General features: G+C 38.6%; 3 protein-coding genes across 8 annotated transcripts in view; 2 read left to right on the top strand and 1 right to left on the bottom strand.

The window, feature by feature from the left end:
* atxn2 (ataxin 2) overlaps window positions 1-5,037 on the bottom strand; it is a 48,914-nt gene extending 43,877 nt beyond the window's left edge. For 5 of the 6 annotated variants that reach the window (XM_065266800.2, XM_065266801.2, XM_065266802.2 and 2 more), the window contains exon 1: window positions 4,505-5,037. In XM_065266800.2, the coding sequence (XP_065122872.2) occupies window positions 4,505-4,623 (119 nt within the window). In that variant the 5' untranslated portion in view covers window positions 4,624-5,037. The remainder of the gene's footprint in view (window positions 1-4,504) is intronic. The other variant, XM_065266805.2, reaches the window with a different exon arrangement.
* A 559-nt stretch (window positions 5,038-5,596) lies between these two features.
* cfap251 (cilia and flagella associated protein 251) lies at window positions 5,597-17,171 on the top strand. The gene is made up of 20 exons (XM_065266806.2): window positions 5,597-6,628; window positions 6,833-6,973; window positions 7,623-7,732; window positions 7,920-8,028; window positions 8,350-8,430; window positions 8,586-8,663; window positions 8,770-8,814; window positions 8,907-9,100; window positions 9,228-9,416; window positions 11,629-11,879; window positions 12,129-12,280; window positions 12,653-12,826; window positions 12,925-13,109; window positions 13,780-13,894; window positions 14,054-14,217; window positions 15,262-15,352; window positions 15,975-16,118; window positions 16,225-16,453; window positions 16,752-16,826; window positions 17,047-17,171. The coding sequence occupies exons 1-20, from the start codon at window positions 6,422-6,424 to the stop codon at window positions 17,163-17,165; spliced, it is 2,853 nt and encodes a 950-aa protein (XP_065122878.2). The 5' UTR covers window positions 5,597-6,421; the 3' UTR covers window positions 17,166-17,171.
* A 437-nt stretch (window positions 17,172-17,608) lies between these two features.
* On the top strand, window positions 17,609-25,697 carry bcl7a (BAF chromatin remodeling complex subunit BCL7A). The gene is made up of 6 exons (XM_065266811.2): window positions 17,609-17,746; window positions 19,424-19,505; window positions 19,632-19,728; window positions 21,157-21,330; window positions 24,178-24,275; window positions 24,409-25,697. The coding sequence occupies exons 1-6, from the start codon at window positions 17,655-17,657 to the stop codon at window positions 24,472-24,474; spliced, it is 609 nt and encodes a 202-aa protein (XP_065122883.1). The 5' UTR covers window positions 17,609-17,654; the 3' UTR covers window positions 24,475-25,697.
* Window positions 25,698-25,759: the final 62 nt, after the last annotated feature.

The raw sequence follows: 25,759 nt of genomic DNA, 5'->3' as shown, positions 1-25,759 counted from the left end.
TGTGTAATTGATGTGCTTTGTGTGCTTGCTGTGCTTTGTGAGCTTGCTATGCTTTGTTTGCTTGCTGTGCTTTGTGTGCTTGCTGTGCTTTGTGAGCTTGATGTGCTTTGTGAGCTTGCTGTGCTTTGTGAGCTTGCTGTGCTTTGTGTGCTTGCTGTGCTTTGTGAGCTTGCTGTGCTTTGTGGGCTTGCTGTGCTTTGTGTGCTTGCTGTGGTTTGTGTGCTTGCTGTGCTTTGTGAGCTTGCTGTGCTTTGTGTGCCTGCTGTGATTTGTGTAATTGCTGTGCTTGTGTGCTTGCTGTGCATTGTGAGCTTGCTGTGCTTTGTGTGCTTGCTGTGCTTTGTGTGCTTGCTGTGCTTTGTGAGCTTGCTGTGCTTTGTGTGCCTGCTGTGATTTGTGTAATTGCTCTGCTTTGTGAGCTTGCCGTGCTTTGTGTGCTTGCTGTGCTTTGTGTGCTTGCTGTGCTTTGTGTGCTTGCTGTGCTTTGTGTGCTTGCTGTGCTTTGTGAGCTTGCTGTGCTTTGAGTGCCTGCTGTGATTTGTGTAATTAATGTGCTTTGTGTGCTTGCTGTGCTTTGTGAGCTTGCTATGCTTTGTGTGCTTGCTGTGCTTGGTGTGCTTGCTGTGCTTTGTGAGCTTGCTGTGCTTTGTGTGCTTGCTGTGCTTTGTGAGCTTACTGTGCTTTGTGTGCCTGCTGTGATTTGTGTAATTGGTGTGCATTGTGTGCTTGGTGTGCTTTGTGTGCTTGCTGTGCTTTGTGTGCTTGCTGTGCTTTGTGTGCTTGCTGTGCTTTGTGAGCTTGCTGTGCTTTGTGTGCTTGCTGTGCTTTGTGTGCCTGCTGTGCTTTGTGTGCTTGCTGTGCTTTGTGAGCTTGCTGTGCTTTGTATGCCTGTTGTGATTTGTGTAATTGATGTGCTTTGTGTGCTTGCTGTGCTTTGTGAGCTTGCTATGCTTTGTTTGCTTGCTGTGCTTTGTGTGCTTGCTGTGCTTTGTGTGCTTGATGTGCTTTGTGAGCTTGCTGTGCTTTGTGAGCTTGCTGTGCTTTGTGTGCTTGCTGTGCTTTGTGAGCTTGCTGTGCTTTGTGGGCTTGCTGTGCTTTGTGGGCTTGCTGTGCTTTGTGTGCTTGCTGTGCTTTGTGAGCTTGCTGTGCTTTGTGTGCCTGCTGTGATTTGTGTAATTGCTGTGCTTGTGTGCTTGCTGTGCATTGTGAGCTTGCTGTGCTTTGTGTGCTTGCTGTGCTTTGTGTGCTTGCTGTGCTTTGTGAGCTTGCTGTGCTTTGTGTGCCTGCTGTGATTTGTGTAATTGCTGTGCTTTGTGTGCTTGCTGTGCATTGTGAATTTGCTGTGCTTTGTGTGCTTGCTGTGCTGTGTGTGCATTGCGCCGAAGGTGCTTGACCCCGTGTTGCTGCTTGCAGCTATATTTAGCTATTAAATCTGTTGGATAATCTGTTTTTCTACTCTGTCTGATCTGACAGTCATTGTTTGTTTTATTGTATTTTAACACAACTGAATGCCATTTTCACATGTTATCTGTTCTGTTGTCAGACATATAGGGGCGGTTTCCCAGACAGGGATTAGACTAGTCCTAGACTAAAATAAATATAAGAGCTGTCCAAACTGAAAAACATCTTGCACTGACATATCTTAAAATACATCAGTGCCCTTAGATTGGCCTCAAAATGCACACAAGTAATGTTTTTAGTAAGGCATGTTTGTTTAAACTAATTATATTTCTTAATTAAACTAAGGTCTAGTCCTGGCATAAGCTAATCTCTGTCCAGAAAACCACCCCAAAGACTATTAAAATAGTGACTAAACATGACCCAATAACCTTGTGTTTAATCCAACCAGCTGTTATTTTAACTACTAAGTTACTAAAATCTTGATTTATAAACGCGACATCGCAGACAATTCGGCGCAAATTAAAAAATTGCCATTACACAGAGTTATTACAGAAGGCATGCGCGGGCATAGGAGAGAGAGAGCTCGCGCACAAGCACATAGAGAACCAGTGTGTGTGAGAAAACACTGCTAACCTTTCATGATAAACTCGAATCAGTAGTCTTCTCTGCCAGTAACATCTGACGTTTACATGAAAATGCAAGTACACAGAAGAATCCGCATGGAATCCTTATGTAAAACACAGCCAACTTTTAATTCTTTCACTCAGTGTCATGTATGAGAGGCGCTGTCTAGGGGCTTCACGCAGAGAAAGAGAGAGAGCGCGCGTGCACGTGCACAAGAGAGGCACCACCGAGCGCTCACAACAATAAATGAAGACGTTTTAAATGAAAATAAAAATGTAAATGTTGCGGCCATTGTTGATTTTGTGGCGCACACAAACAAATCAATGTATGGATAACACTGCCAGGAGCAGAAGCCGCCATTAGGCGAAATGAATGTAAACAGCGACGCATTTTACGCATGTTGACGTATTTTCATAGTCGACGTAATCGATGACGTCGACGCGTCGTTGCAGCACTAGCGGCCGGCAAGCTCAGTGTCATATTTGTAAACAATGACGGGTTATGACGTAATATCCACTAGGCTTGTTGCGATAGTCGGTGAAACGGTGATTACCGGTGCTTCAGCCTCTCACCGGTTAGATCACTTGCCCACCGCGACACCGTCTTTCACCGTCGTTTTGATATTTTCTTGTAATTAAATAGTTTAGTTTCGTTAGAGAGAGCAAACACTTACAACTGAATGTGTCTGCTCCCTGAATTCAGCGAAGCTGAACGCGCATCACATCACAGAGCAGCAGGTGTCAGATTTCATTTCTTTCAGTCAGAGTTTGCTAGGCTCGCGTCATCACAGACCAGCGGCTGCGGGTGTCAGATTTCATTTATTCCTGTCAGTCTGCGCCGAGCAGACGATGGCAGAAGCCGCGTGCTTACTCGTTTTTGTTATAAGATACATATATGATGTTTAATATAGGCGAGATCGTTTTGTTGTTGTGTTTTTCATTAAGAAAATTAATAATAAACCCATCATTCAAGCAGCGCTTTATGGAGGAATAGCCGGTTGCTCTGCTTGGGACTGGCGGGTTTCTGTCAGAAGTACCTGCGCACATTGACTCAAGCACTTAAACCAGCTGTTGCACTCGCATTTGCACGCAAATTCATACGCGATTTAACGCAGCGTACGCAAGCCCTGGATTTAAACAACAGTTGCATCTAATTCAAAAGTGAAAGTAAAATGCGAACTTCTGCGCATTTATAAGCCCCTCCCACCCGGTGAAACCGGTAAAACCGGGTTTGTCACGCGCTGATTAACCGGTGGGAAAATTCTGTCACCGCAACAACCCTAATATCCACGATACATATTTTGTTGTTTTCACATATGTGGCAAACCCTGGCGGTCGCAAAGTTGCACGTGACCAAACAAAATTGCGTTAGGCGGCGTCAAACGAAACCTGCATTTGCACAGTAGGCTTCACAGAGGCTGTGCTAAGGACCTCGGCAGTTTGGCAAATAGATGGTAAACTGTTTTAAACAACTTTGGTGAAGAAATGTGGACGTTAACTTCAGGTGTGCTTGACTTTTAAGCAGCAGCATGTGTGTTGAAACGTCCGTAAACAGTGCGGGGGTAAATGCGCCATCTGTATAAAAACGTTCTGATTGGCCCGAAGCTGTTAGCGCAGTCTGACGTCGTCCGTAAATGACGGTAATCCTATATTTTTCGTTCACACATAGCATTTACCGGTAAATTACTGGTAATCTTACATCCTGTCTTTCTGGTAAATTGGGAGCACTGATTTACCGGAAAGGTTTTGTTCACACATGAACTGTTAACTGCAATTTACCATTAAATTACCAGTAAAGACTGTATTTGTGAAAGGGACTAATAACTTGCGTCATCGTTTACTTTGGGGGTTGTACCTTTTGCATATCGTCAACATTGTACTAATACACACTTACACACCAAAAGAAATGTAAAAACATGAATCGGACAATAGGTGCTCTTTAGGCTGTTCTCATTTAATGGACTTCTAGAGAAAACGCTTAACGTGAGCTTCTTCATATTATCCGTTTAATAAGAGCTTCGTTGTTTTGACAGCAGCAAGGGTTAATACAAATAAAAATTGATATAAATGAGTTTTTCCTGGTAGTTGTTTGTAAGCGTTTATCACGTTAAGCCATTATGTCCCGAAAATATCTAGCATCTAACGTTACTTGGGCGATACCCGGCAAAAACAAGCAATTCATTCTGAACATGTTCACCACACCAGACAACCTGCCTGTCTTTTATTTTTAGCAACATAATGTCCATTGTCAGCCGTTTCTAACAACTGCAGTGGGCACAAACCGTTTTCTTTGAATCCCTGTCATGTGAATTTGGCCTATATCGGCCTAGTTGCGCTCAATCCCACACACTGCAACTTCAGTTCACGACCTGCATTTTAAACTACGACACAAGTGCATGCATGTCGCATTCACCAATCGTCATGTACATACGATTTTTGTACATTTCAAAACCTCAATATGTTCCAGGTTGTGCACCCACCTGCCTATGTTCTGGCGTCCAACACCACCCCCTGCTCCCCCGGTGCCGGAGGCCGCAGCGGCTCCGCTGTTGCTTCCGCCGGGTTTGCGATTTCCACCGGCCTGCGGCTTCATGGACATGGTGATCCCATAAACGACAACTTGAGCAGAGTTTTCTGGCTGTTTGGAAAAAACGTAACACACCGCGTACAAGTGCGGAATATGGTATTTGACGTGTTAGCTGACAGTTGATCTAGTGACAGCCAACGTGTAAAGCTACTCCTCCAGTTACTCGAGTCTCCACTAATGCTGCTACTTCAGCTAACGTAGCTTTGCTAATTTATTTTCTCTTCAAAAGAAACACATTAGCCGGTTTTAAAAACAAAGCGCAAGCGGTCCATGTGGTTTAGGTGTCTACAAAAATACTAATCCGGTAATTTCGTTTTTTGTTATTTTAAGTGCGGTATTTAGAGTGATATACACAGTTCACGCTGGGCTTCAGCATTGACCGATAGACCTAAACAGTCTGAAAAGCCACAAAATCTGGCGGAAGGATATATATTCACATCCCAGGAATGTTGGTACCCTTTTTGTCGCTTGTATTTTATGAGGGTTAAATTGACATCAGTCATACATGTAAATATATTCCAGATGTTATGCGTTATTCCACTAATAGTGGCAATTAGATGAATTTGACTATTGAACGAGGCGATTCTTACTACAGCGCACTATTTACAGCAAGTGGACTAATAATTTTGTGCGTATGTGGTTTGACACTAGTAGGCAAGGTGACTGGTGTAACATTCCATATTACTAACCTGTTATTCTTATAGGTCCATGTGTTTAATAGTTTGCGTTTAATCTAGGTTTACTTTTACCTCATCTTTAGAAAATCTAAATTATTGTATTGTTTAGTTGTATTGTTTTATATTGGTCTAATCTGTTCCGCGTTGTCTCTATGGACCTTGGTGTCTTGATTAAAGTTGATTTAATTATTGAATTAAAAGTTGTTTAATAAAAGTTCATTGATGACAACACTGGCAAAAGTTGCAAGCTGATACAAATATAACTGTTATCCAGAAAAAAATGAAACCATTTGTATTTAGGTTTTAAATGTCCTTGGTAATGGGGTAAATGGATTTTGCATATTTTTGAGAGGCGCTGTGCCATCGAATGTGCTAAAAGTAGCGGCTTGTGCGCGATGGAGAGATGACGTCACTTAATTTTAATAACGTTGCTGCCTTTTTTTTGTAGATTATGCGTAGAACTTATTTTTATGTACTTGTAATGGCTGTTGAAGAATAGAAACACAATAAAGACAGATTTTTAGATCAAATGGTACTGTTTTATTTGAATAAGGGCAATTAACTGTGGCACATTTTCAGCTGAAGCAGACTGAGGTATGAGTTATTATGTTGTCATTTTACAACCTGTTTATGACAGTTTCAGAAGTACAATTACAATTGTGTTATTAAAATTTTCATTTTTGTTGTTTTGTGATTTTTTTTAAATAAACAATACTTCATATTTAAATTTTAAAACCCATAAACATTTCATATAGCCTTTTGTAGCCATACAGAAATTGAATTACATAAATAAATCTACTAATAATCCATCCACCCCATAGTGTCATTTCCCTCTAAATCTGCTTGAAACGATCGGTTGCACGCACACGTGACCGTATCTTAGCAACCGGATGCGTGGGGTAACTAAAGTGGGTAGGTAACAAGTTACGTTAACATAGACATTAATTTAACAAGACATTCATATTTGCTAGACTGTCGAATATCATTGCGCACCTCTTGACTTATTTCTTCATTTCAACCTCCTTTGGCAAAGGTAAATAATTCGCAAAGAGACACATATAATTAGCCTAGCTAACACACGATCAGTTGGTTGTCCAAGCAAGTGCTTCATTAGGAGTCGATTGCAACGAGAAATGTCTGAAGTGAATGAAGAAGATGAACAGGAAAGCACGATTGAAAATCAAATGAAGAAAGAATTACTAGATGACAAAGAAGAACGAACACTGGAGGCTGAAAAAGGAGAAACTATTCTTGGAGAGAAAACTGTGGATTCGCAAGTTTACACGGCCACATCATTGCCTGTCATTCCTAAGGAGACCAGAATCAAATCTCACCCTTTGGTAAATGCAACCTTTGTCACACAGATTGATAAATTAAGAGCTAAAACGGTAAATGTGGCATATTTTTAAATCAAAAGTTATAACAGTTAAGGTTATATGCACAATTCATTAACAAAAACAAAACAATAAATGTTGTGAAATACATAATGTACCTATAATACCTAAGTTTTTCTTTTTTCGTACCTGTTTCTAAACTTTGGACAGGTGCTTCATTGGGCATATGGGATTAACCCAACTTTACCTGTCCTCAGCCTGCAGGACGAAGACAGGCTTGTCATCCTCTATGTTTGTGCTCATGTTGCTCTCATGTATGATCACACTTCCAATACTCAGCATCTGTTACAAGTAAGAGGATCATCTGATACAAACTAAGGATGTGCACAAAAGAAAAGTTTAAAGTATAGCCTAAACATATTGCTTTATCTTATAAATGGTATGCATTTTACATGATTTATAAAACAATGACATTAAATGGGACATTTCACAATACTTTTTTAAGATGTCAAATAAATCTTTATAAATATCCCACAGATAATTTATTATGGCATGTTAAAATTGCCACTTTGTAAATATGACCAAAAATGTGCCGTTTTGGTGTGTGTCCTTTTAAATGCAAGTTAGAGAGAGTTAATCTCTGCACTAAATGGCAGTGTCCTGGTTGGATAGTGCAGATTATGGGGCGAGATTATCCCCTTCTGACATCACAAGAGGAGCTAAATTTCAATTACCTATTTTTTTCACATGCTTGCAGAGAATGATTTGCCAAATTAGTAAGTTACTGGGTTAATCTTTTTCGCATTTTCTAGGTTGATAAAAGCACTGGGAACCCAATTATAGCACTTATAGCACAAGTCAGATTTTCATGATATGTCCCCTTTAATGAAAATGCGATTTTTGAATGAACTTCAATTCTGATCTGTAATTTTTAAGCTATATCTAATAAGTTCCTGTCACATTACCCTTATTTTGTTTCACTTTTCATTGGTCTCTGCAGGGCCACTGCAGTCCAATCACCTGTTTGTGTGCTAGTGAGGACAGACGTTGGCTTGTGACAGCTGACATGGGCCAAGAGAGTCTTGTTATCATATGGGACTCATACACAGGGTATTTGATTGTCTGTTATATATTTGTTTTATTATTGCTAAAATATATTTATTTATCCGCACTAACTAACAATTGACAGTAAGGGCTTGACAATCTAGTCTAGACGTTTACAATAACATGTGCTTGAATGCATTCTTAATTAAAAACCTGTTCCTGTCTGGTTAACAGCTCATGATATGTGTTGTAGAATTCCTGTGCGCACATTGTTTGATTGTCATCCCGAGGGTGGAGTTTCTGCCTTGGCATTATCAAAAGATTCAAAATATCTGGCAACTGTTGGAGCTGGAACAGTTCAGGTTAGAAACCACAAAGCTTTAGTAGAAAACAATACTGCACAATCTGTAGTGGTTTTGCTCATGTCCTATTCTTTGTTTCATATTTATATCATTACTGTACATATACACAGTAGATATCATTTAAGAGTCACTGTGCAAGAGCCATGTATTCCCAGCATCTAACCACACTAGTTAAGAAGATGCCAGATGACCTAGGGAGAGTTTGCCTATCTTTTATTAGAACCATACTTTTATGTTAGGTGTAATGATAACATAAATCACAGAATGTTGTCACTGGCCAATGTGGCCACTTATTCACTGATTCTGTTTCATCTGCATCAGCAAGTGTGTATTTGGGATTGGACAGATGAAAGCGATAGTCCTCAATGTCAAGTTGACATCAGCCCAACACATGGTTGTCAGGTATGTTAAACTACTGTACATTGATGTCATAGCTATTATTTTATATAAGCGATTCAGAATTTCACAATTTATCATGCTTTTTTATTAAAAAATCTGTTTTTAGTTAACTACTGTAAATACATTTACGGTAACTTTAAATCAATCATTTTTTTTAGAATCAAATAAGTTTCAATCCATCTAACAGCACACAATTGCTCAGCAACAGCACAAGTCACGTTCTCTTCTACAAATGGGTAGGATATACTTATGTAACCTTTGTAAGAATGAAGTTAAGTTTAATATTGATCTATTATATTTGTTATATTTGCTTTTTATATAATTATATAATTTGTTGCTCAGGAAAGGGATTGTCTGGAATACTCGGCTCCGGAAATTTCTGACAAGGTTGGCTGAAGAACTTTAGTTTGATTTTAATTTTTGTGATAGTATTCTGCTCTGCTTTCACACTGAACTCTTACAAATCTGTCCCCATTAAGACATTTAAAGGGGTGTTAGGCTCCCTGAGCCAGTCCATCTTTCACTCCGATGGCGTGCGGGCTTTAACAGCCACCTCAAAAGGGCATATCATTTTTTGGGACAAGCAGAGTGAGTCTGTCTCTTGTATAAGGAAAGCCACCAAAATCATCCCTCTCCAGAACAAAGGAATTACTGTACTGACAATGATTGACAGGTATGTGAATAAATATGTGTTTTGTTTTTCAAATAAAATAAACATAATTTATCTGTGTAGTTTAAGTGCATTTGAATAGTTGCATTTTTTGTATTTTACATGTTGATATGCTTTTGTTGTTTTATAGTTTTATAGTAACTGGTGATGTGAATGGCCACATCAAATTCTATGATGAAAATCTCAAGATCATCAGCTTGTACTGTGAATTTAATTTGGATCCTATTACATCCATCTCCTTTTCTAAAGAAATACCCTCCACTAGCAGCCTAAATTATAAGGAAGACTGCTCAGTGAATGCCAAATCATTTGTTTTAAGGTAAGAGACCATGCAAAGAATGCTGGTATAAGAAAAATCTAAAATTTATTACAATAAGTGGCGCATTTCTTCAAAGGGTTTATCCTAGTCGCATGTTTCATCTGCCTTTATTTAAAAACAACTTGCATTGACATCTTAACATATATTATTTATTCTGTCCCAACATCCTCACAAGTATTGTTGTTTTTTTTTGTAAGGTATTTTTGTAAAAATTACTTAAATGTGCTAATAGGGCAGCACAGTGGCTCAGTGGGTAGCACTGTTGCATCACACCAAGAAAGTTGGCGGTTCGCTTGGGCTTACTGTGTGTAGTTTGCATGTTCTTCCTATGTCAGCATGCCACATGCCAAAAACATGCAAGTTAGGTGAATTTAAGATACCAAATTGCCCATCCCCCAACCCGTGTATGGATTAACCAATTGCCATGCATATAGCAATAGATGCAGGAATAGCGTCAAGAATAAAGAAAGAAAGAAAAAAGGGCTATAACTAAGGCCTATTTCTGGATTAATCTAAATCCTGTTCGGGAGATTGCCCCAAAATGTGTAGTACATTATGTGATGGTTAGAATTATTGTTTCTGCTGTTATGTGCAGTATTATGTGTGGCAGAAAATCTGTTTCCAAGAAACTTTCCCTTTATTTAAAAGGACACTCCACTTTTTTTGAAAATATGCTCATTTTCCAGTTCCAGATTTAAACATTTGATTTTTACCGTTTTGGAATCCATTCAGCCGATCTCCGGGTCTGGCGGTACCACATTTAGCATAGCTTAGCATAATCCATTAAAAGTGATTAGACCATTAGCATCGCACAAAAAATGACCAAAGCGTTTCGATATTTTTCCGATTTAAAATTTCACTCTTCTGTAGTTACATCGTATACTAAGACGGAAGGAAAATTTAAAGTTGCGTTTTTCTAGGATGATATGGCTAGGAACTATAATCTCATTCTGGCATAATAATCAAGAACTTTGGTGCTGTAACATGGCTACAGCAGGCGCAAAGGCATTACGCAGCGCCTGAAAATAGTCCCCTGCTATTGAAAGTAACCTGTTTTCGGTCAGTGGGTAATATCACTACGCCTCCTGCAGCCATGTAACAGAGCAAAGTCCCTGATTATTACGCCAGAATGAGAGTATAGGTCCTAGCTATATCTGCCTAGAAAATCGCAACTTTAATTTTCCATTGTTTTTAATACACAATGTAACTACAGAAAAGTCAAGTTTTAAACAGGAAAATATCGAAACTCTTTGGTTATTTTTTAGCGCAATGTTAATGGTCTAATTAGATTCAAGTTATTATGCTAAGCCATAGACTGTAAAAAAATATGGACGACGCCTGTTCGTTCTCATCCATTGGTGAAAAGTTAAGCTGCCAGTGTCCCGACATGGCGCTGACATTTTGGGTCTTGAGTCTGCGCAGTAGCGATTTCGGGACCAGTCATGTGCAGTAGTGAACAGGATGTGAAGCCGCGAAATCAAAACCCCGCCCTCGCTCTCGTAGAATGCGCATATCACACGATACCACAGCTGTCAATCATGACGTGACACCACTGTTTTTATATCATTAAATAACTAACTAAACACAAACCTATTTTAAAAACAAACATTTGAATGTACATCAGCGTGATAAACTACAGTAAATGACAGAAACCAGCTTCGGAAAAAGATAATTGAAGTGTAATTAATTTTTTTAGTTGGTCTCAAGTCCCATTGAATTTTTTATGAAAAATTTATGACCTATACTGAGACCAGTCGTTGGGGGGCGATGGAGATGTTTTGGCTTCACTTTTCAGGGCTTGTGCGGCACCCTTGTGCTAAGCTATGCTAAAAGTGGCACCGCCAGACCCGGAGATCAGCTGAATGGATTCCAAAATGATAAAAATGAAATGTTTAACTCTAGGGGAGCTGGAAAATTAGCATTTTCAAAAAAGTGGAGTGTCCCTTTAATGCTCACCAAATTGACTTTCAAAAAAGTGCTCATCATGTTTTTATGATCAGGATTATGTGACATGCAAAAATTTGGAAATTCATTTTAAGTCCACACTTAAAGCCTAAAACTGCTAACAAGAGTGCAGTGCTTCTAGATAGGATGGAGCCATCTTTAAAGCAGAGGAAATTTACTGTTCAAAACAAACTGTTATTCCAACAGTGAGAGACCATGCACCATTACATTACTAAAGTATAATACTGCATCTCTCTTTCATTTACAGAAATTTTGTGCTTTGTACAACCCATTCAACTGTAGTACATGTGAATGTACAGAAAAATGCTCTACAAACTCTTTTGAAGGAACATGCAGAACGTCTGGAAGCAGTCGCCTGCCACCCCAAACAACCACTAGTAGCTATGGGCAGCCACAGTGGCACTGTTAAGGTTTGGGATTATGAGCGTAAAGAGGCTGTCTGCAGCCAAGTCTTTCAGCCCCATAAGGAGATCCAGTGTATTACATATGATCCACAAGGTAAGCCACAAAAGTACTAAGATTTTCACAATTCAATATTACTGACAAGATGACATTAAATTGTTTTTTTTCCAAACTTTTGATAAAGATATATCTGAAAAATGTACAAAAATTGTAGTAGTTTATCTTAAGCCCACTGACTAATTTTAAGATTTAAACCCCCTATCCGGTTGCTAAAAAGAACATTATTTGGTGTATTTGGTGTAATACAATGTGTTTGCGTGGTTAATCGTAAATTTTTGTTTTTAGGTTTTTATTTGGCAGTGGGATTTGGCAGTGGGGCTTTGCAGATTCTTGATGCCTGTACCCTTCAGAGTGATGGTGAACAGTTTTTGCAGTACAGTCAGGATGGAATAACCCATCTCACCTTCTCCCAGGACTCACTTTATCTGGCAGCTGCGGTTAGGAGCTTTATATATGTTTGAATTCATTAAAAATAAGTGTTCTAGAAGTTTATTAAGTGACAAATCTCAATCTTTATGATAATTCTGAACCCCTGACTACAGTACTATAAAACAGTTACTCTATTAACTTCCCTAATAAAAAACGTTTTTATAGAAATGCATTTACTAGAAATAAAATAAACTTAGTTAGACTTCAAAATTCATAAAAGTTGTGTTAATCTACAAAGATTATCTGGCTGGAAAAACTTGTGTCATATACAGTGGACAAATTTATGGGATTTCTGGCGAGAGAACCAAGTGTCCCGCTAACTTCCAGGTTGGCCTACAAAATATTTCATCCCTGCGGCACTCAATTTTTTATTATTTTAGGACACTGGAAAGGCTGTGACATTGCTTCGCCGGTACAAGCAGGGAACCAAAGAGATTTGGAAGTACCAGGGAAGACACCACTCTCATTACAAACCAATTCAGGACCTGCTGTTTGGAGTGGATTTAGATAGCAATCAGCCTCGTCTCTTCTCCCTTGGAATGGATTGTAAGCTGGTCAGTTCCTCTGTTTTTGATATGATGTCTTGAATCTATATGACATGTATGTTTTCCAAGTTGTGAGTTTAAAACAATCTAAACTGTGTATTAAATAGGTGGAGTATGATCTTCTGAACAGTGGGGAAAATGACTTGTTGATTTTGAGTTCTGATCGGATCGAGCAGAGTGGTGTGCCCACCTGCATGGCGTGGTATCCTCAGCTGACGCCTGAGCACTTCCTCCTTACAGCTTCCAATCTGTTTAAGATGAAGCTCTTTAATGCTACCTCGAAAATGTGCAGGTTTGCAAAACATGCATATACAAAAATACACAATTGTATATACAATATTTTTAATATACATCACATGATACAATAAAAGCAAACCAGAATTATGTTTTCACAATACCCAAGCAAAAATATTTTTCCTATGAAAACTTCAAACAATGAAATTGTCCTTAATAAAATAGAAAGAAAACTCTTGTTTCATTGGTTTTAATTTTAGTAATGAATGACACATATATTTATATATAAATAAAAATATTTATTGTATACGTGTAAAAAAACAATAATAAAAGTGAGATTAACTCTTAAATTTAATTTAACATTATCATAATTAATTATAAATGCTATGTATTCAGTTATTCGTGTCAGTGAAACAAATCTAAATGTAAAGCAGTTCTGTCTTTACAAAAAGAAGGCAAGGTTTTTTGCTAAAAAAAGCTTGCATGCACTTAGAGGGTTTGAAACCTTATAGTGATTTTGTGAAAATAATGCATTCTAATTACTGACTAATAACCTTTTCATTGGCATTAAAGTGGAAATTACTGAACTTAAACAGAAAAGCCTGATAAAAAATGCTTATTTACAAGAAAACATGTCAGATGCACTTGGAGGGTTTTGCATCCGAACTCCTCAATTGTAATCTCAGTGGATCCCATTTCTAGTCTTTAAAATATTTTTGTTTGTGCAGAAAAACACTCCTTGGTCCTTCCTATGGTTCTCCAGTAAAAAAGATGACCATACTACCTGCATCTAAGGATGGGGACCCTAATTCTCGTTACATGGCATATATTACACAAGACAAGGTATAATGCATTTTTAACCAACTACCAAACCATACATTTAGTAATACAAATTCTTCAGTGTTTCTTATATCTTTAATTGTCTTTGTAACCATCACTTTGCAATTCTGCTACGTTAATTAAAGCTCCCCATGTCATTATTATTGTCTTTCATTGCTTCAGATTGGGATTCAGATTCTGCCTCTGGATGGAAACCCCTACAAGTCATTTGCAAGTATCTGTCACTCAACAGGTGTCTCTGCCATGGCCTGCTCTTATGATGGAAGATTTGCTTTCACTGCAGGAGGACCAGACTGCACAGTTTTTTCGTGGGAGCTGAATTTATCGTAAGTTTGGAAAACACACGTCCCAAATAACTTTTTTAAACTATTTATACTCAAACAAATTAGCGTCGCACACCTGAAGTAGATAGGTGCGTAGGATAAGAAGACACAAAGTCTCGTAACATACACAAAAGGCAATTCCCGCACACTATCTGCTTGCTGAAAAAGTTTTTAATAATCGTTGCGTTGCAGATAGTGTGCGGGAATTGCCTTTTGTGTTAAACTATTTATACAAAAAGATGACTTTAAAGAAGATATATCGTGAAAATCTGACTTTTCCATGTTTAAGTGCTATAGAACAACCCAGTAACTTAGTTTTGGTAAACCCTTCTCTGCAGGCATGTGAAAAAATAGGTCATTGAAATGTAGCTCCCCTTGTGATGTCAGAAGGGGATAATAACGCCCATTAAACTGCCCTAGGACCATTTTGCAAGATGTAAACAACAATGGTCCAGAAGTACTTCATGTTTCAGTTTTTTAACACTGAACAAAATATTAATATTAATACTAATTAATATTAGAACAAAATACAACCAACAGAAATTTTAGAACTGAATCAAACTGTAAAATAACAGGAAGTGCTTCTGGACCTGTGTTGTTTACATCTTGCAAATGGTCTATAGGGGATATTTCACAAAACCTTTTTAAAGGGATAGTTCACCCAAAAACGAAAATTCTGTCATCATTTACTAACTTCTATGTTGTTACAAATCTGTATGAATTTCTTTGTTCTGATGAACACAAAGGAAGATATTTTGAGAAATGTTTGTAACCAAACCATTCGTGGACCCCATTTACTTCCATAGTATTATTTACTTATTAAGTATTTCTTACTATGGAAGTGAATGGGACCCATGAACTATCCCTTTAAGATTTCAAATAAATCTTTTTTTAAATGGTCTATAGGTGATTATTGTATTTTTTTCTAGCTCTTTCCACCCTAAATTTATGCGAAACTACTCTCTTGTGTATAATGTAGTGTAAATCCCCACCATTGTAAATCCCTTATTTTCTGCTTTGCACACATTTTCAAAATGACCTATCTAGATCACTGGAGGCTTCAGCTGCTCTAGGGGGTAAAGACATGGTTCCCTTTTACAATCTTCTGGAGGGAGGGAGAGATGGACAGCTTTTCAAGGTTTGAGCTTTCCATGTTTTAATGTTTTTTTTATGAATACACTAAAGAAACTATATATATATATATATATATATATATATATATATATATATATATATATATTTATTTTTTTTTTTTATATATTTGCCTTCCGGTGGCGGTTGGTGCATCTGCTGCGGAGACCAAAAAAACGAAAAAAAAATTTGGGATGTCATGTGTGTGGTTCGTCATGTCAAAATATGTGTTTGGTGCATCATGGGAATCAATGTGCATTGCATGTCATGTCAAATACGTGTCTACTGCATACGCGTCAAAACGGTTCATGATAAAATAGACGCTCATGTCTTGTAAGACACTTACTTAACAGTAAACCATGACTACACGGGATTAACGGAGTATCTAGCAAACTCTCTTTTAACCTTATGAAGCGTCTGTAGCAGGCATGTATTTTGACATGACGCGCAATGCACTTAGATTTACATGACGCATGGAACACATATTTTCACACGACGATCCACACACATGCCGACATTTTCATTAGTTTTGCATTCGTTACAAGCCGCCACCGTTGTCTTTATCATTAAAGCTTTTTACAACTTCAATTAAAACTGTTTAAATGTTAATCTTATGGTTTCTTTATTAGGAAATGGAGGAATATTTTTACTATTGTCAATTACGGAACCAGGACCTTAACACAATGGAAAAACGGCTTGTGTCAACACGCGTCCCCCTATCTGACATACCCTTCCTAATGAGAGTGCTTAGCTTTTATCCCACAGAGCAGGAGGTACAACAACATTTTTACCATCACAAATTTATTTCAGCATCTGTCATTGATGGATTGACTAACACTTATGATTTATAAAAATATTTTTGTCAACATTTTCCTGAAGCTGGAGGACATGCAGAACGAAGTGAAGTTCAGCCGCTACGCTGAGACCAGAAATTATGTGACAGACATTGACCTGGAGGACTTCATTAAGCTCTATGTCAACCACCAGCCTGCCTCTGGCATTTCAAGACAGGAGCTATGCAATGCCTTCCAGGTGCTTGGAAGGCCAGATGAGGGGGGCAGATATACCATTGCCAGAGATGAACTGCTGGAGTTACTACAGGCTAGAGGTAAAAACCTTTTTGAACTTTACTGATGTTATAAATTGTGTAACTTGCATGTAAAACGCATGGACAAGAATTATGAAAATTAAATATAAAAATTAAAGAAGCTCACAAATGGCTTATAGGAGAGGCATAATAATGATTTTTTTCTTTTATCATGTGGCACTTAATGCATTTTGCACAAACATCTTAAGAGCAAACATACTTTATAATTCTTCTGTACTGTCACACTTGAGCATTTATAACACAAAGCAAATTCTGGAGGTTTTCATTAAACTGAATAAAAAGTACATTTGTATTTCAGGTGAACATATGACAGAAGATGAGTTGGCTGAATGCTTTACTAGTCTTCTTGGTTTTAGCTCAGAAGGTTGCACAGGTATGTGACAGTCCTTTAACCCAACGTTTTTTTTTTTTTTACTTTTTTTTAGTACTTTTGTAAGTATTTTGGAAATTTAGTTATCATGTTCTTTTAGTAGTTTTAGGTGATACCATCTTGATAGGTACATAATGCAGTGCTGTGATTTAGCGAAAATACACAGTGAGTTGCAAATAATTGTAGCAGTGTGTTAACATGAAGGCACTTGTGTTTGTAATAGATGCATCCGAATCGCTGTTGGAGAATGTGCTACCCTCAGAAATCAATATGGAGACATATGCTACAGATATCCTGGGCTTTTCTACTGCTAGCCAAGAGCTTCCACAAGATGATACATAATAATAGTGTCAACTAAAGTTTTAAAAGTGCAGTGAATGAACTGTATTGTTTAAAGCTTGTGTAGTGAAACAATGTTATGTTTTGTGTGATTACTTGCTGTTGTTTCAGTATAATTTCACTTTTGCACGTTTAATAGTTTTTAGAAACTCACTCTGTTACGAGGACAGCAAGTCATATGCGCTGAAAATAAACGTTGTTATTTGACAACATACTGGCATTTAGTTGTTTCGGATACATTTGTAAACTGTTTAGGATGTAGTAGTTTTGTTTTAACTGTAGTAATCACACTCAGCGATCTGTTAAAATATCATTTTCTTCTTTCTATTCGCCAACAAAAGACTGAAACGTATACCCGCATTGACCGTCTCTCGTGCTTCGAGGGCATCTGTCGTCCGCGCAGGCGCACAAACCCCGCCTCACTCCTGTGCTGTGCATTCGCATTGTGTCTAAACAGGCAGCGAGCAAAAAGATATTTTACCAACAGCAGTAATGTCGGGCAGGTCGGTTCGAGCGGAGACGCGGAGCAGGGCGAAAGATGACATCAAGCGGGTTATGGCTGCAATTGAAAAAGTGCGGAAATGGTAAGACAGAGCGGCTGCTCGTTAATGAACAGTACAGCCAGGCTGTGGGGGAGGAGAGACAACGAGAAACAATGAAATGAAAGGAAAGAGAGCCTTTAATCCACATCAATTTCACTCAGATTCCCCAGTCGGCTGTGCTGTTTCCATTTTGTTCGCGAAGTTGATGTTTTGTCGGCTATTTGAAGATCAGTTTGGGAAAGTGAACATTGCATATTTTCCATCAATTTTTATGTGGGTTGAACCTAGAAGCCATTTCGTTGTAGTCACATGAAGCCTTTGCTGTTTGAGCCTGTAATGCCGGCTGAATAGTAACTGAACGGGCCGAGTTGAGGAGGCACTAGAGTCAAACATCTTCACCCATAGTGTCCGTACTCAAGCGAGCTTTTCACTCTCGTTCATTTAGTCTGAGTGACTGACTCGCGCTCCTGAGCACCGGCGCGTGAGAAGAGTTTATTCACACGCGGGGTTTTAAATTCAGCGCGGAGCTTCAGCTTCGCCTACACTTTAACACTCACCTTGAATTTAAGTTATGCTTACACATAACACTTCAAACTTTTAAGCACAAAAACTGAGTTGTGAGATTAGATTTTTTATCTCAAAAAATATTGTCAAAAAAGATCTTTGTTTGATTTTTTTTATAGATTTATTTTAGAATAGCCAAACTTTCCGACTTTTTTTATTTATTTGAAAACAATTTTAAAATTTGCCTTTATTTATTTTCAGTATAGTTCACTAATTCAATTCAAGAAAAATGGCCTTGACCTTAAAAGTGTTAATTTAAAGTGAAGATTGTTTATCATAGATGCCTAGATATTGTTATTACAAAATTACTTGCAGGAGGCTTTGTATTGTGGAGGTAACTTTATTTTTTTTTCTAAAATGTCTTCAGATATTTCTTAATGTACCAATGTAAATACTTTAAGGTGACGTGACCCATCTGTGAAAACCCAACTGAAGTCATTTTTGTGATTTAAAGGTAAAAATTCACACGACTTTTTATGATGTCAAATAAATCGCTGGTGTCCCCAGAGTATATGTGAAGTTTTAGCTCAAAATACCATATAGATCATTTATCATAGCATGATAAAATTGCCACTTTGTAGGTGTGAGCAAAAATTTGCTGTTTTGGGTGTGTCCTGTTAAATGCAATTGAGCTGATCATAGTGCAGATTAAGGGGCAGTATTATCCCCTTCTGACATCACAAGGGGAGCAGAATTTCAATGACCTATTTTTTCACATGGTTGCAGAGAATGGTTACCAAAACTTAGTTACTGGGTTGTTCTTTTTCACATTGATAGAAGCACTGGGGACCCAATTATAGCACTTAAACATGGAATATGTCAGATTTTAATGACATGTTCCCTTTACTGTTTTCTACATAAAGTCATCCTCTCATTATGTAAAGAACATTCTGTTAAATGATATAACCGTGGTATCTTTAATATTGACTTAGTAAGGCTATGTCAATGATTGAATCAATGAATGTAATCAACCTTAATACTTCTAATTTAAAATTAGTTTTATTTAAGCCTGGACTTGACATTGACAAGGTAAAATCTTATTCTGGCCTATTTCCAGATTATGTAAAACAGTGGCAACATGTTTATTTTCCACAGGAAATACAGTTACATTTCTTACTCTAATCTAATGATGGCATCCATGTGTTGTTTTTTCAGGGAGAAGAAATGGGTCACTGTTGGTGACACCTCATTGCGAATCTACAAGTGGGTACCGGTGACAGAGCCCAAATCAGATGATGTAGGTGAAAGTTAATAATCATTACTGCATTTTATACTTGCTGTCCTTTTAAGTATTTAATTGTTTGTATGTTCTTTACAAGTCAAAGTGAATGAAAATGAAATGCAATTTGTTTTTGTGACACAGAAGAATAAAAACAAGAAGAAGGGCAAAGATGACAAATATGGTTCTGAGGTCACAACCCCTGAAAACAGCTCCTCCCCGGGAATGATGGATATGCATGGTAATGCTCATAAATATCCCACTCTTACCTGAATGAGCCATGTCTTTTAATAACGCTTTGGCAGGTTTTTTTTCTTCAGATATTGGCAATGATATATAATAAATGAAATGTATATATGAAGAGTTTCGTTGCAAAACGAGATAACTCAGTTTTTTATTTCAGAAATGTCGTTTTTTGTTTGTGCATTCCAATTAATATCAATTCAACTGCAGTTGGTTTGTTTTGTTTTAACCTTCATAACTTAAAAAATACAGCTAAGTAGCACCATAAAACTAAATAATAACATGATAACATAGTAATAAACATATTTTGACAAAAATGTTAAAAACGGAGTTATCTCGTTTTCAACGAAACTCTCTTTATTTATGGGTGGTGTCCCAGACAGGGCTTATCCAAGTCCCTGACTAAAATGCATGCTTGAGTTGCCTTAATTTAAAAACATCTTGCACTAACATATCTTAACATATTTTTTTTTTTGTAAGGTATGTTTGTAAAAACGACATAAATGTCCTGATAGAACTAAAGCCGAAAGTATACTCGGGACGTCCGCATGACGTCATTTTCGTCATCAGGAGGGTCCGCGGACGGTCGCGCGGACCGTCCGCGTGCAGCCCAAAATTTGAGACCGCGCGGACAGTGCGCGTACAGTCCGCGTACGACAGCGCATGCGCGTAAAAATATTTAGACAGGACACTCCACTATAAACAATTATACAAAGGAAATAGACAGCATTTGCACACACACTATCGTTTTTCTTCTTTAACTTTTACTTCTTCCAAGAACAGAAAGCTGTGGAGCATGTTTGTTTGATTCCTGTTCTTTGTTGTCTTGTTGTTTGTTCTAACTTAAACTGTGTTTGCAATGGTGGAGCAGTTACTTTTCTTCACCTATCCTAATGTTTTAATGTACTGTAAATGTCGCCAAATCAGTGCTGCCCTGACAGCCTGTTAGACTAATAATTTGAATAAGAAATCATTTGTATTGCGTATAGTGTCGAACACGGCCATCCGCGTGTAGCCGCGGGGACTATACCCGGAAAGCTGCGCGGACGCGTGCGTGCGCGAGCCGGACGCGGACGCGGAAAAAAGTATACCCGGCCCTTAAGGCCTAGTCCTTCATTAATCTAAACCCTGTCCATGAAATATATAAAGACAGTATAAAGGCAGTCCTGAAATAAAATATTTAGGTATATTGTTTATGTATTAATTATATTATTTCTCATGATTTGTTTTTTCTACAAGTATGAAGTTTTGATTATTATTCGTAATAGTTAATGAACTGAGAAACATCTTGACTTCAATGAATTGCTGTCATTTGCTGTTCTGTCGTGTAACTATCCGCTAACTGTCATATCAATTATTGGTCAATTAACGTAGTTAATCAAGCAATTGCTTTCCTTTTAATCAAATTTCTGTTCTTTTCACACAGATGACAACAGTAATCAGAGTTCAATTGCAGACTCATCCCCGCTGAAGCAGGAAAACAGCAACAACACAAGTCCTGCACCTGACTCCATGGCAGCTTCTCAGAATGACAGCAATGACTTGAAAAGTGAACATTATCCTTCCAAACAGCCTTCATCTGGTCAGGATCATAAGAGTGGTAAGCATGATTAGTCACTGACATTATGGGGCGGTTTCCCGGACAGGCCTTATCCTAGTCCCTATGTTTGAGCTGCCTTCATTTCAAAACATTTTGCACGGACAATATTAACAAATATCAATGCCATTGTTTTGTCTCAATATACACACAAGTGTTGTTTTATTTGTAAGGTTTGTTTGTAAAAACGACTTATAATCTCCTAATATAACTAAGGTCTAGTCCTGGATTAATCTAAACCACCCCGTAGTCCTTTTCTATCTGCTCTATATCCTCCTGAATTGTGACTTGGGCTTAGTTCACACTCCAGATCTTAGGGGGCGTGCACACCAAAGCTTTTACGCCTGCGGCCAGCACATGTTTTCAATTGTTTCCAATGGAAGCTCTGCGTTTTTCAAATAAGACAGCAGCTAGCGGTTTTCTTTCGCGCTGAAAACCAGCGCCCGGCGGTTTTTCCGCGCTCAGCACTGAGCGTCGAGAGTTGGAAAATGTTCAAATTTGCATGAAAAGCTCCGCTCGTCAATGTCAGTTCTCACGTGGCCGTCCAATCAAAGTGGAGATGGGGCGGGACATTACCACAGCAACCAACCGGCTCACAGTTGACGTATCAGAGCTACCAAAGCGCTTAGCTGAAGAAAGCTGGCACTCAGCTGAAAAACAGCTGCCATTAGGCGTTGTCCAGGCTATTCAGCCGCGTTTAAAAGTTTTGGTGTGCACAGCCCCTTAATGCTCAGTTCGGATTTTTTGCTTAAATTGTGCTGTTGTTCACATTATCATTTAAATGCGACTGCCATCAGTCTCATCATGTGTGAACTGTATCTGGCCCTGAGGTGACCCGCATGCTCAGAAGTTGTGATGTATTCTTCTAACCTCATCCAGAGCAGAATTGTGATGTCTGTCGCATTTTAGGGTGTACTCACACTATCTAATCCAAATCATGCTCTGTTAAAGCACCAGGGCCTACTTGCAGAAGTGGGCAGGGGCGCGAAAAGCCATAGTGTGAACGCAATCGTGCCAGAGAGCATTTGAAAAGGAGAGATCTCAATTGTGCAACAGTTCACCTTCATCTGCCTTTGTTAAACATTATGAATCGAGCAAGGGGGTTACGTGAACGTCTACGCTGCACACGCGACTAAAGGGCGATTTATAGTCGTGCGTAGGTCCTACGGCGTAGGCTATCCGTAGCCTGACGCGCACCTCACAAAATTTCTAACAGCGCGTCGGCTCTACGCGGACCGCAAGCTCTGTGATTGGTCCACCAGAACCCCTCCCGTCAGGTAAAAAACTGCGTCATAGGTATTTCCGTTTGAGACGGTGAAAACAAAGATGAGCCAAGTTGAGGAGTGATTTAACTCAAACTGCAACATAAGTCGCTGATTATTTACTTCCATCATTGCTGGTATTCTCAAATTATACACAACAAGTTGCTATTTCGTCTTCGTTTGTGGGTTAACTTGCTTAGCTTCTTCTTCTGTGACGACTTCTGCTGCTACTGTGGTTACACGCGTGATAACTGCCAACCAGCGTAGAGCTGTAATCGGGCCTTAAAAGTTAGGCCCGAAATGTCCGGAGCCCGACAGAATGCAGCCCGAACCCGAACGTACATTTAGATTGACAGCTATTTAAAAGCCCGAACCCGTTTACAGCCCGACATTATTTAAATGTGCGCACACACACAGCTTTTGTCAAGAATGAGAAATTTACACAGGTTTTAACATTATTTATTCATGACTAATAATCTACACGCCACTTGGAAGTTGAAACAAAGAAATAAAATAAGTCATCTGTAACATTGTAACATCTCATTCTAAATAGGCTTATACAATACACTATAAATATGCCAATAAAATTATTATTTCTTAACGAATTAAATTAAGATAATACATTCTGAATTAAGATGGGTATTTGGCAATAACGAAATTAAGAGAAAGGCTCCGCGGGATTTGCGTCGGCACTTCTCTCCATTACTGCCAACATTAGTCTATATCCTCTGTCTAAATTATGTATTTAAGACTCGATTCATATTTAGTTATACATTGAAAAACCTACTCACCAAGATTAGGCTACATGTTTTTGATGAGGAAAATCATTAAATCCAATCCACTGTAAATGAATTCAGCGCGATCCTGCGCTACTGATTGAACTTGACCGCTCATTTACCTCACAAAGCCGGAGCGCAAGCCCGAGCCCGTGTAAAATGTTAGAAAGGAAGCCCGAACCCGCCCGAGCCCGTCGGGTCCTGTCGGGTTCGGGCAAAGATCTTCAGCTCTAAACCAGCGGTTTCGCGTGTGTTTGCACGTCGACGCGGACGGCGACGCACAAGTATAAATGAAAACCGACGCGGAACCTACGCCGTCGCTGCTACGCCGTAGGACCTACGCACGACTATAAATCGCCCTTAAGCAATATGATCAACTTAGCAATATGATAGACATGAAAGATGGCTGTGTGTCATCGCACACCAAACGACTCTGAATAAAAAAACATAGACTTAACATTACGATGGGTTTCAGTGTTAAGAGAGCGCTTTACTTCCTGCTTTGTTCAAAACAATCACATTCTAATGGTGAAAGTGTGCCCGGGCTTGGATAGATAAAAGTATAGTGTGAGTGTGTGCATCTGGGGAAGTAGGGAGGGGGGACAATCGCGCTGTGGGGCATGGTTTGGTTAATGACGTAAAAGTCAGATGAAATGCGACATGGCCGTTCCAACTGAAGTCAGATTGCAATACATCAGATATGTATCCGATTTAGGACCACATATGAAACTGGCCTGTGTCTGATTTGTGCTGTTCCGACTTTTGCCTGCACTGTGAACGTAGCCTAACCTACCTAATGACTTTATTTTCAGAACAAAATCACTGCTCATCAGAGTCCACAACAGCCAAAAGAGACAGCAAGTTGCAGGGGGATTCAGATCTCTTTTTAGACTCTTCCAAATCATCCCAGGTACATGATTGCAGATGTCACTTATAAAAAGAAAATTTAGAAGTAGTCACCTTCTTTTATAACTGCAAAGATCAGCTGATTGTCAGTGACCTGGTGTCTATTGCTTTAATTCATTCGTTGGTTTCTTTTAAAGGAATTGGAAGACAGTGCTCCTCCAAGCAAAAAAGGGAAACTCGATTCTTCCTCTGAAGAAAGCTAACTGTCTTGCCTGATGTCATGCATTATCCTGAAACACATCACAACAAAATTGAGGTTTTTCTGCAGTTCTACACACTATTCTACAGCCATCTCTTCACCTTTACCCAGAAACCATTTGTTTCTTTCAGTCATTTTTTTTGTGTGTGTGTAGAGGGCACGTCTGGACCATTGGATTCCATAACAGACAACATGGAATGAGTCAAGCTGTGAGATATTGTACGGTTTTTAAAATGATTGACATTGCCCTACTATCACTACGTGCTAAGATCATTATGGTCAATGGAAAAGGCACTGGAACTGCCATAGGTTTTCCTAATTGGCTTTGATATCAACTGCCATTTGCGATTGAAAGAAAATTTGTATCACTCACCTTTTCTTGTTCACTCAGGAAGGTCAACACACTGTTTTTAATCACGCTGAAAGTAACTGATTTCTGCTGCTGTAGTTTTAATAGTGATATTTCACCATGAGTAGCTAAATATATAAAAGAAATAACATTTGCAAATGGTACTAGTCACAAGTTGAGTCAGACAGGTTCACCTGTTAAGACCATAGCTTGTAGCGTAGGTCCTGCTTGGTTGAGTGCATTTGTGTTACTGAAAATATTTTTTACGTCTACTTTTCTCCAAAGTGCCCACTTTTTTTTTTTTTTCATTTTACACTAATGCTCAAATTAAACTGTGGTGTTCAAATAGTGCTTTGAAATGCTGGTTGCCATTTCAACAGCACTACAACCTTCCAATGTACACAAGGGATACAGAGATCACTTAATCTTGATATGTCAAATTCATCAAATGTACTGACTGCATGTGTCGTCGTCCAAGGAAAAAGTGACATTGATAAGATTGTAACACAGCAGGTTATGGGTAGACAGCTGTGCGTATACCTCATACTCAGTCCAGCAGTGCTGGAATGTAAACACTAAGTATGACTTTCTCGAAACTACTCGGTTATGTCTGCTTGAAAAATAAAATGTATATATTTATACAATTACGGTTTTGCTACCCTCATGTTTTTGCCACAGTATTTCGCCAAACTTTTGCCTTCTGTAGTTCAATCTTTGAAACTTTTAGCAAAATGTATTCATTGGGACCATATTGTTTTTTTCCAGTCTATAATAGAAATGTCTTGTACAGAAGTATGGTTGTGTCTAACCTATTTATTCCACATGTAGTTTATTGGTTTTCTAAAAAAATACAAATAAAAGAAATTATTTCCTTTGAAGGGCTCCTGAAATTGATTTTTGTTGCCAAATATACAACCACAATATGTTGTGAACATTACAA

The sequence above is a fragment of the Paramisgurnus dabryanus genome, chromosome 5, assembly GCF_030506205.2.
Source record: "Paramisgurnus dabryanus chromosome 5, PD_genome_1.1, whole genome shotgun sequence".
Taxonomy (NCBI): Eukaryota; Metazoa; Chordata; class Actinopteri; order Cypriniformes; family Cobitidae; genus Paramisgurnus; species Paramisgurnus dabryanus.
The sequence above is the reverse complement of the archived record's forward strand: the minus strand, read 5'-3'. Positions and strand labels throughout refer to the sequence as shown.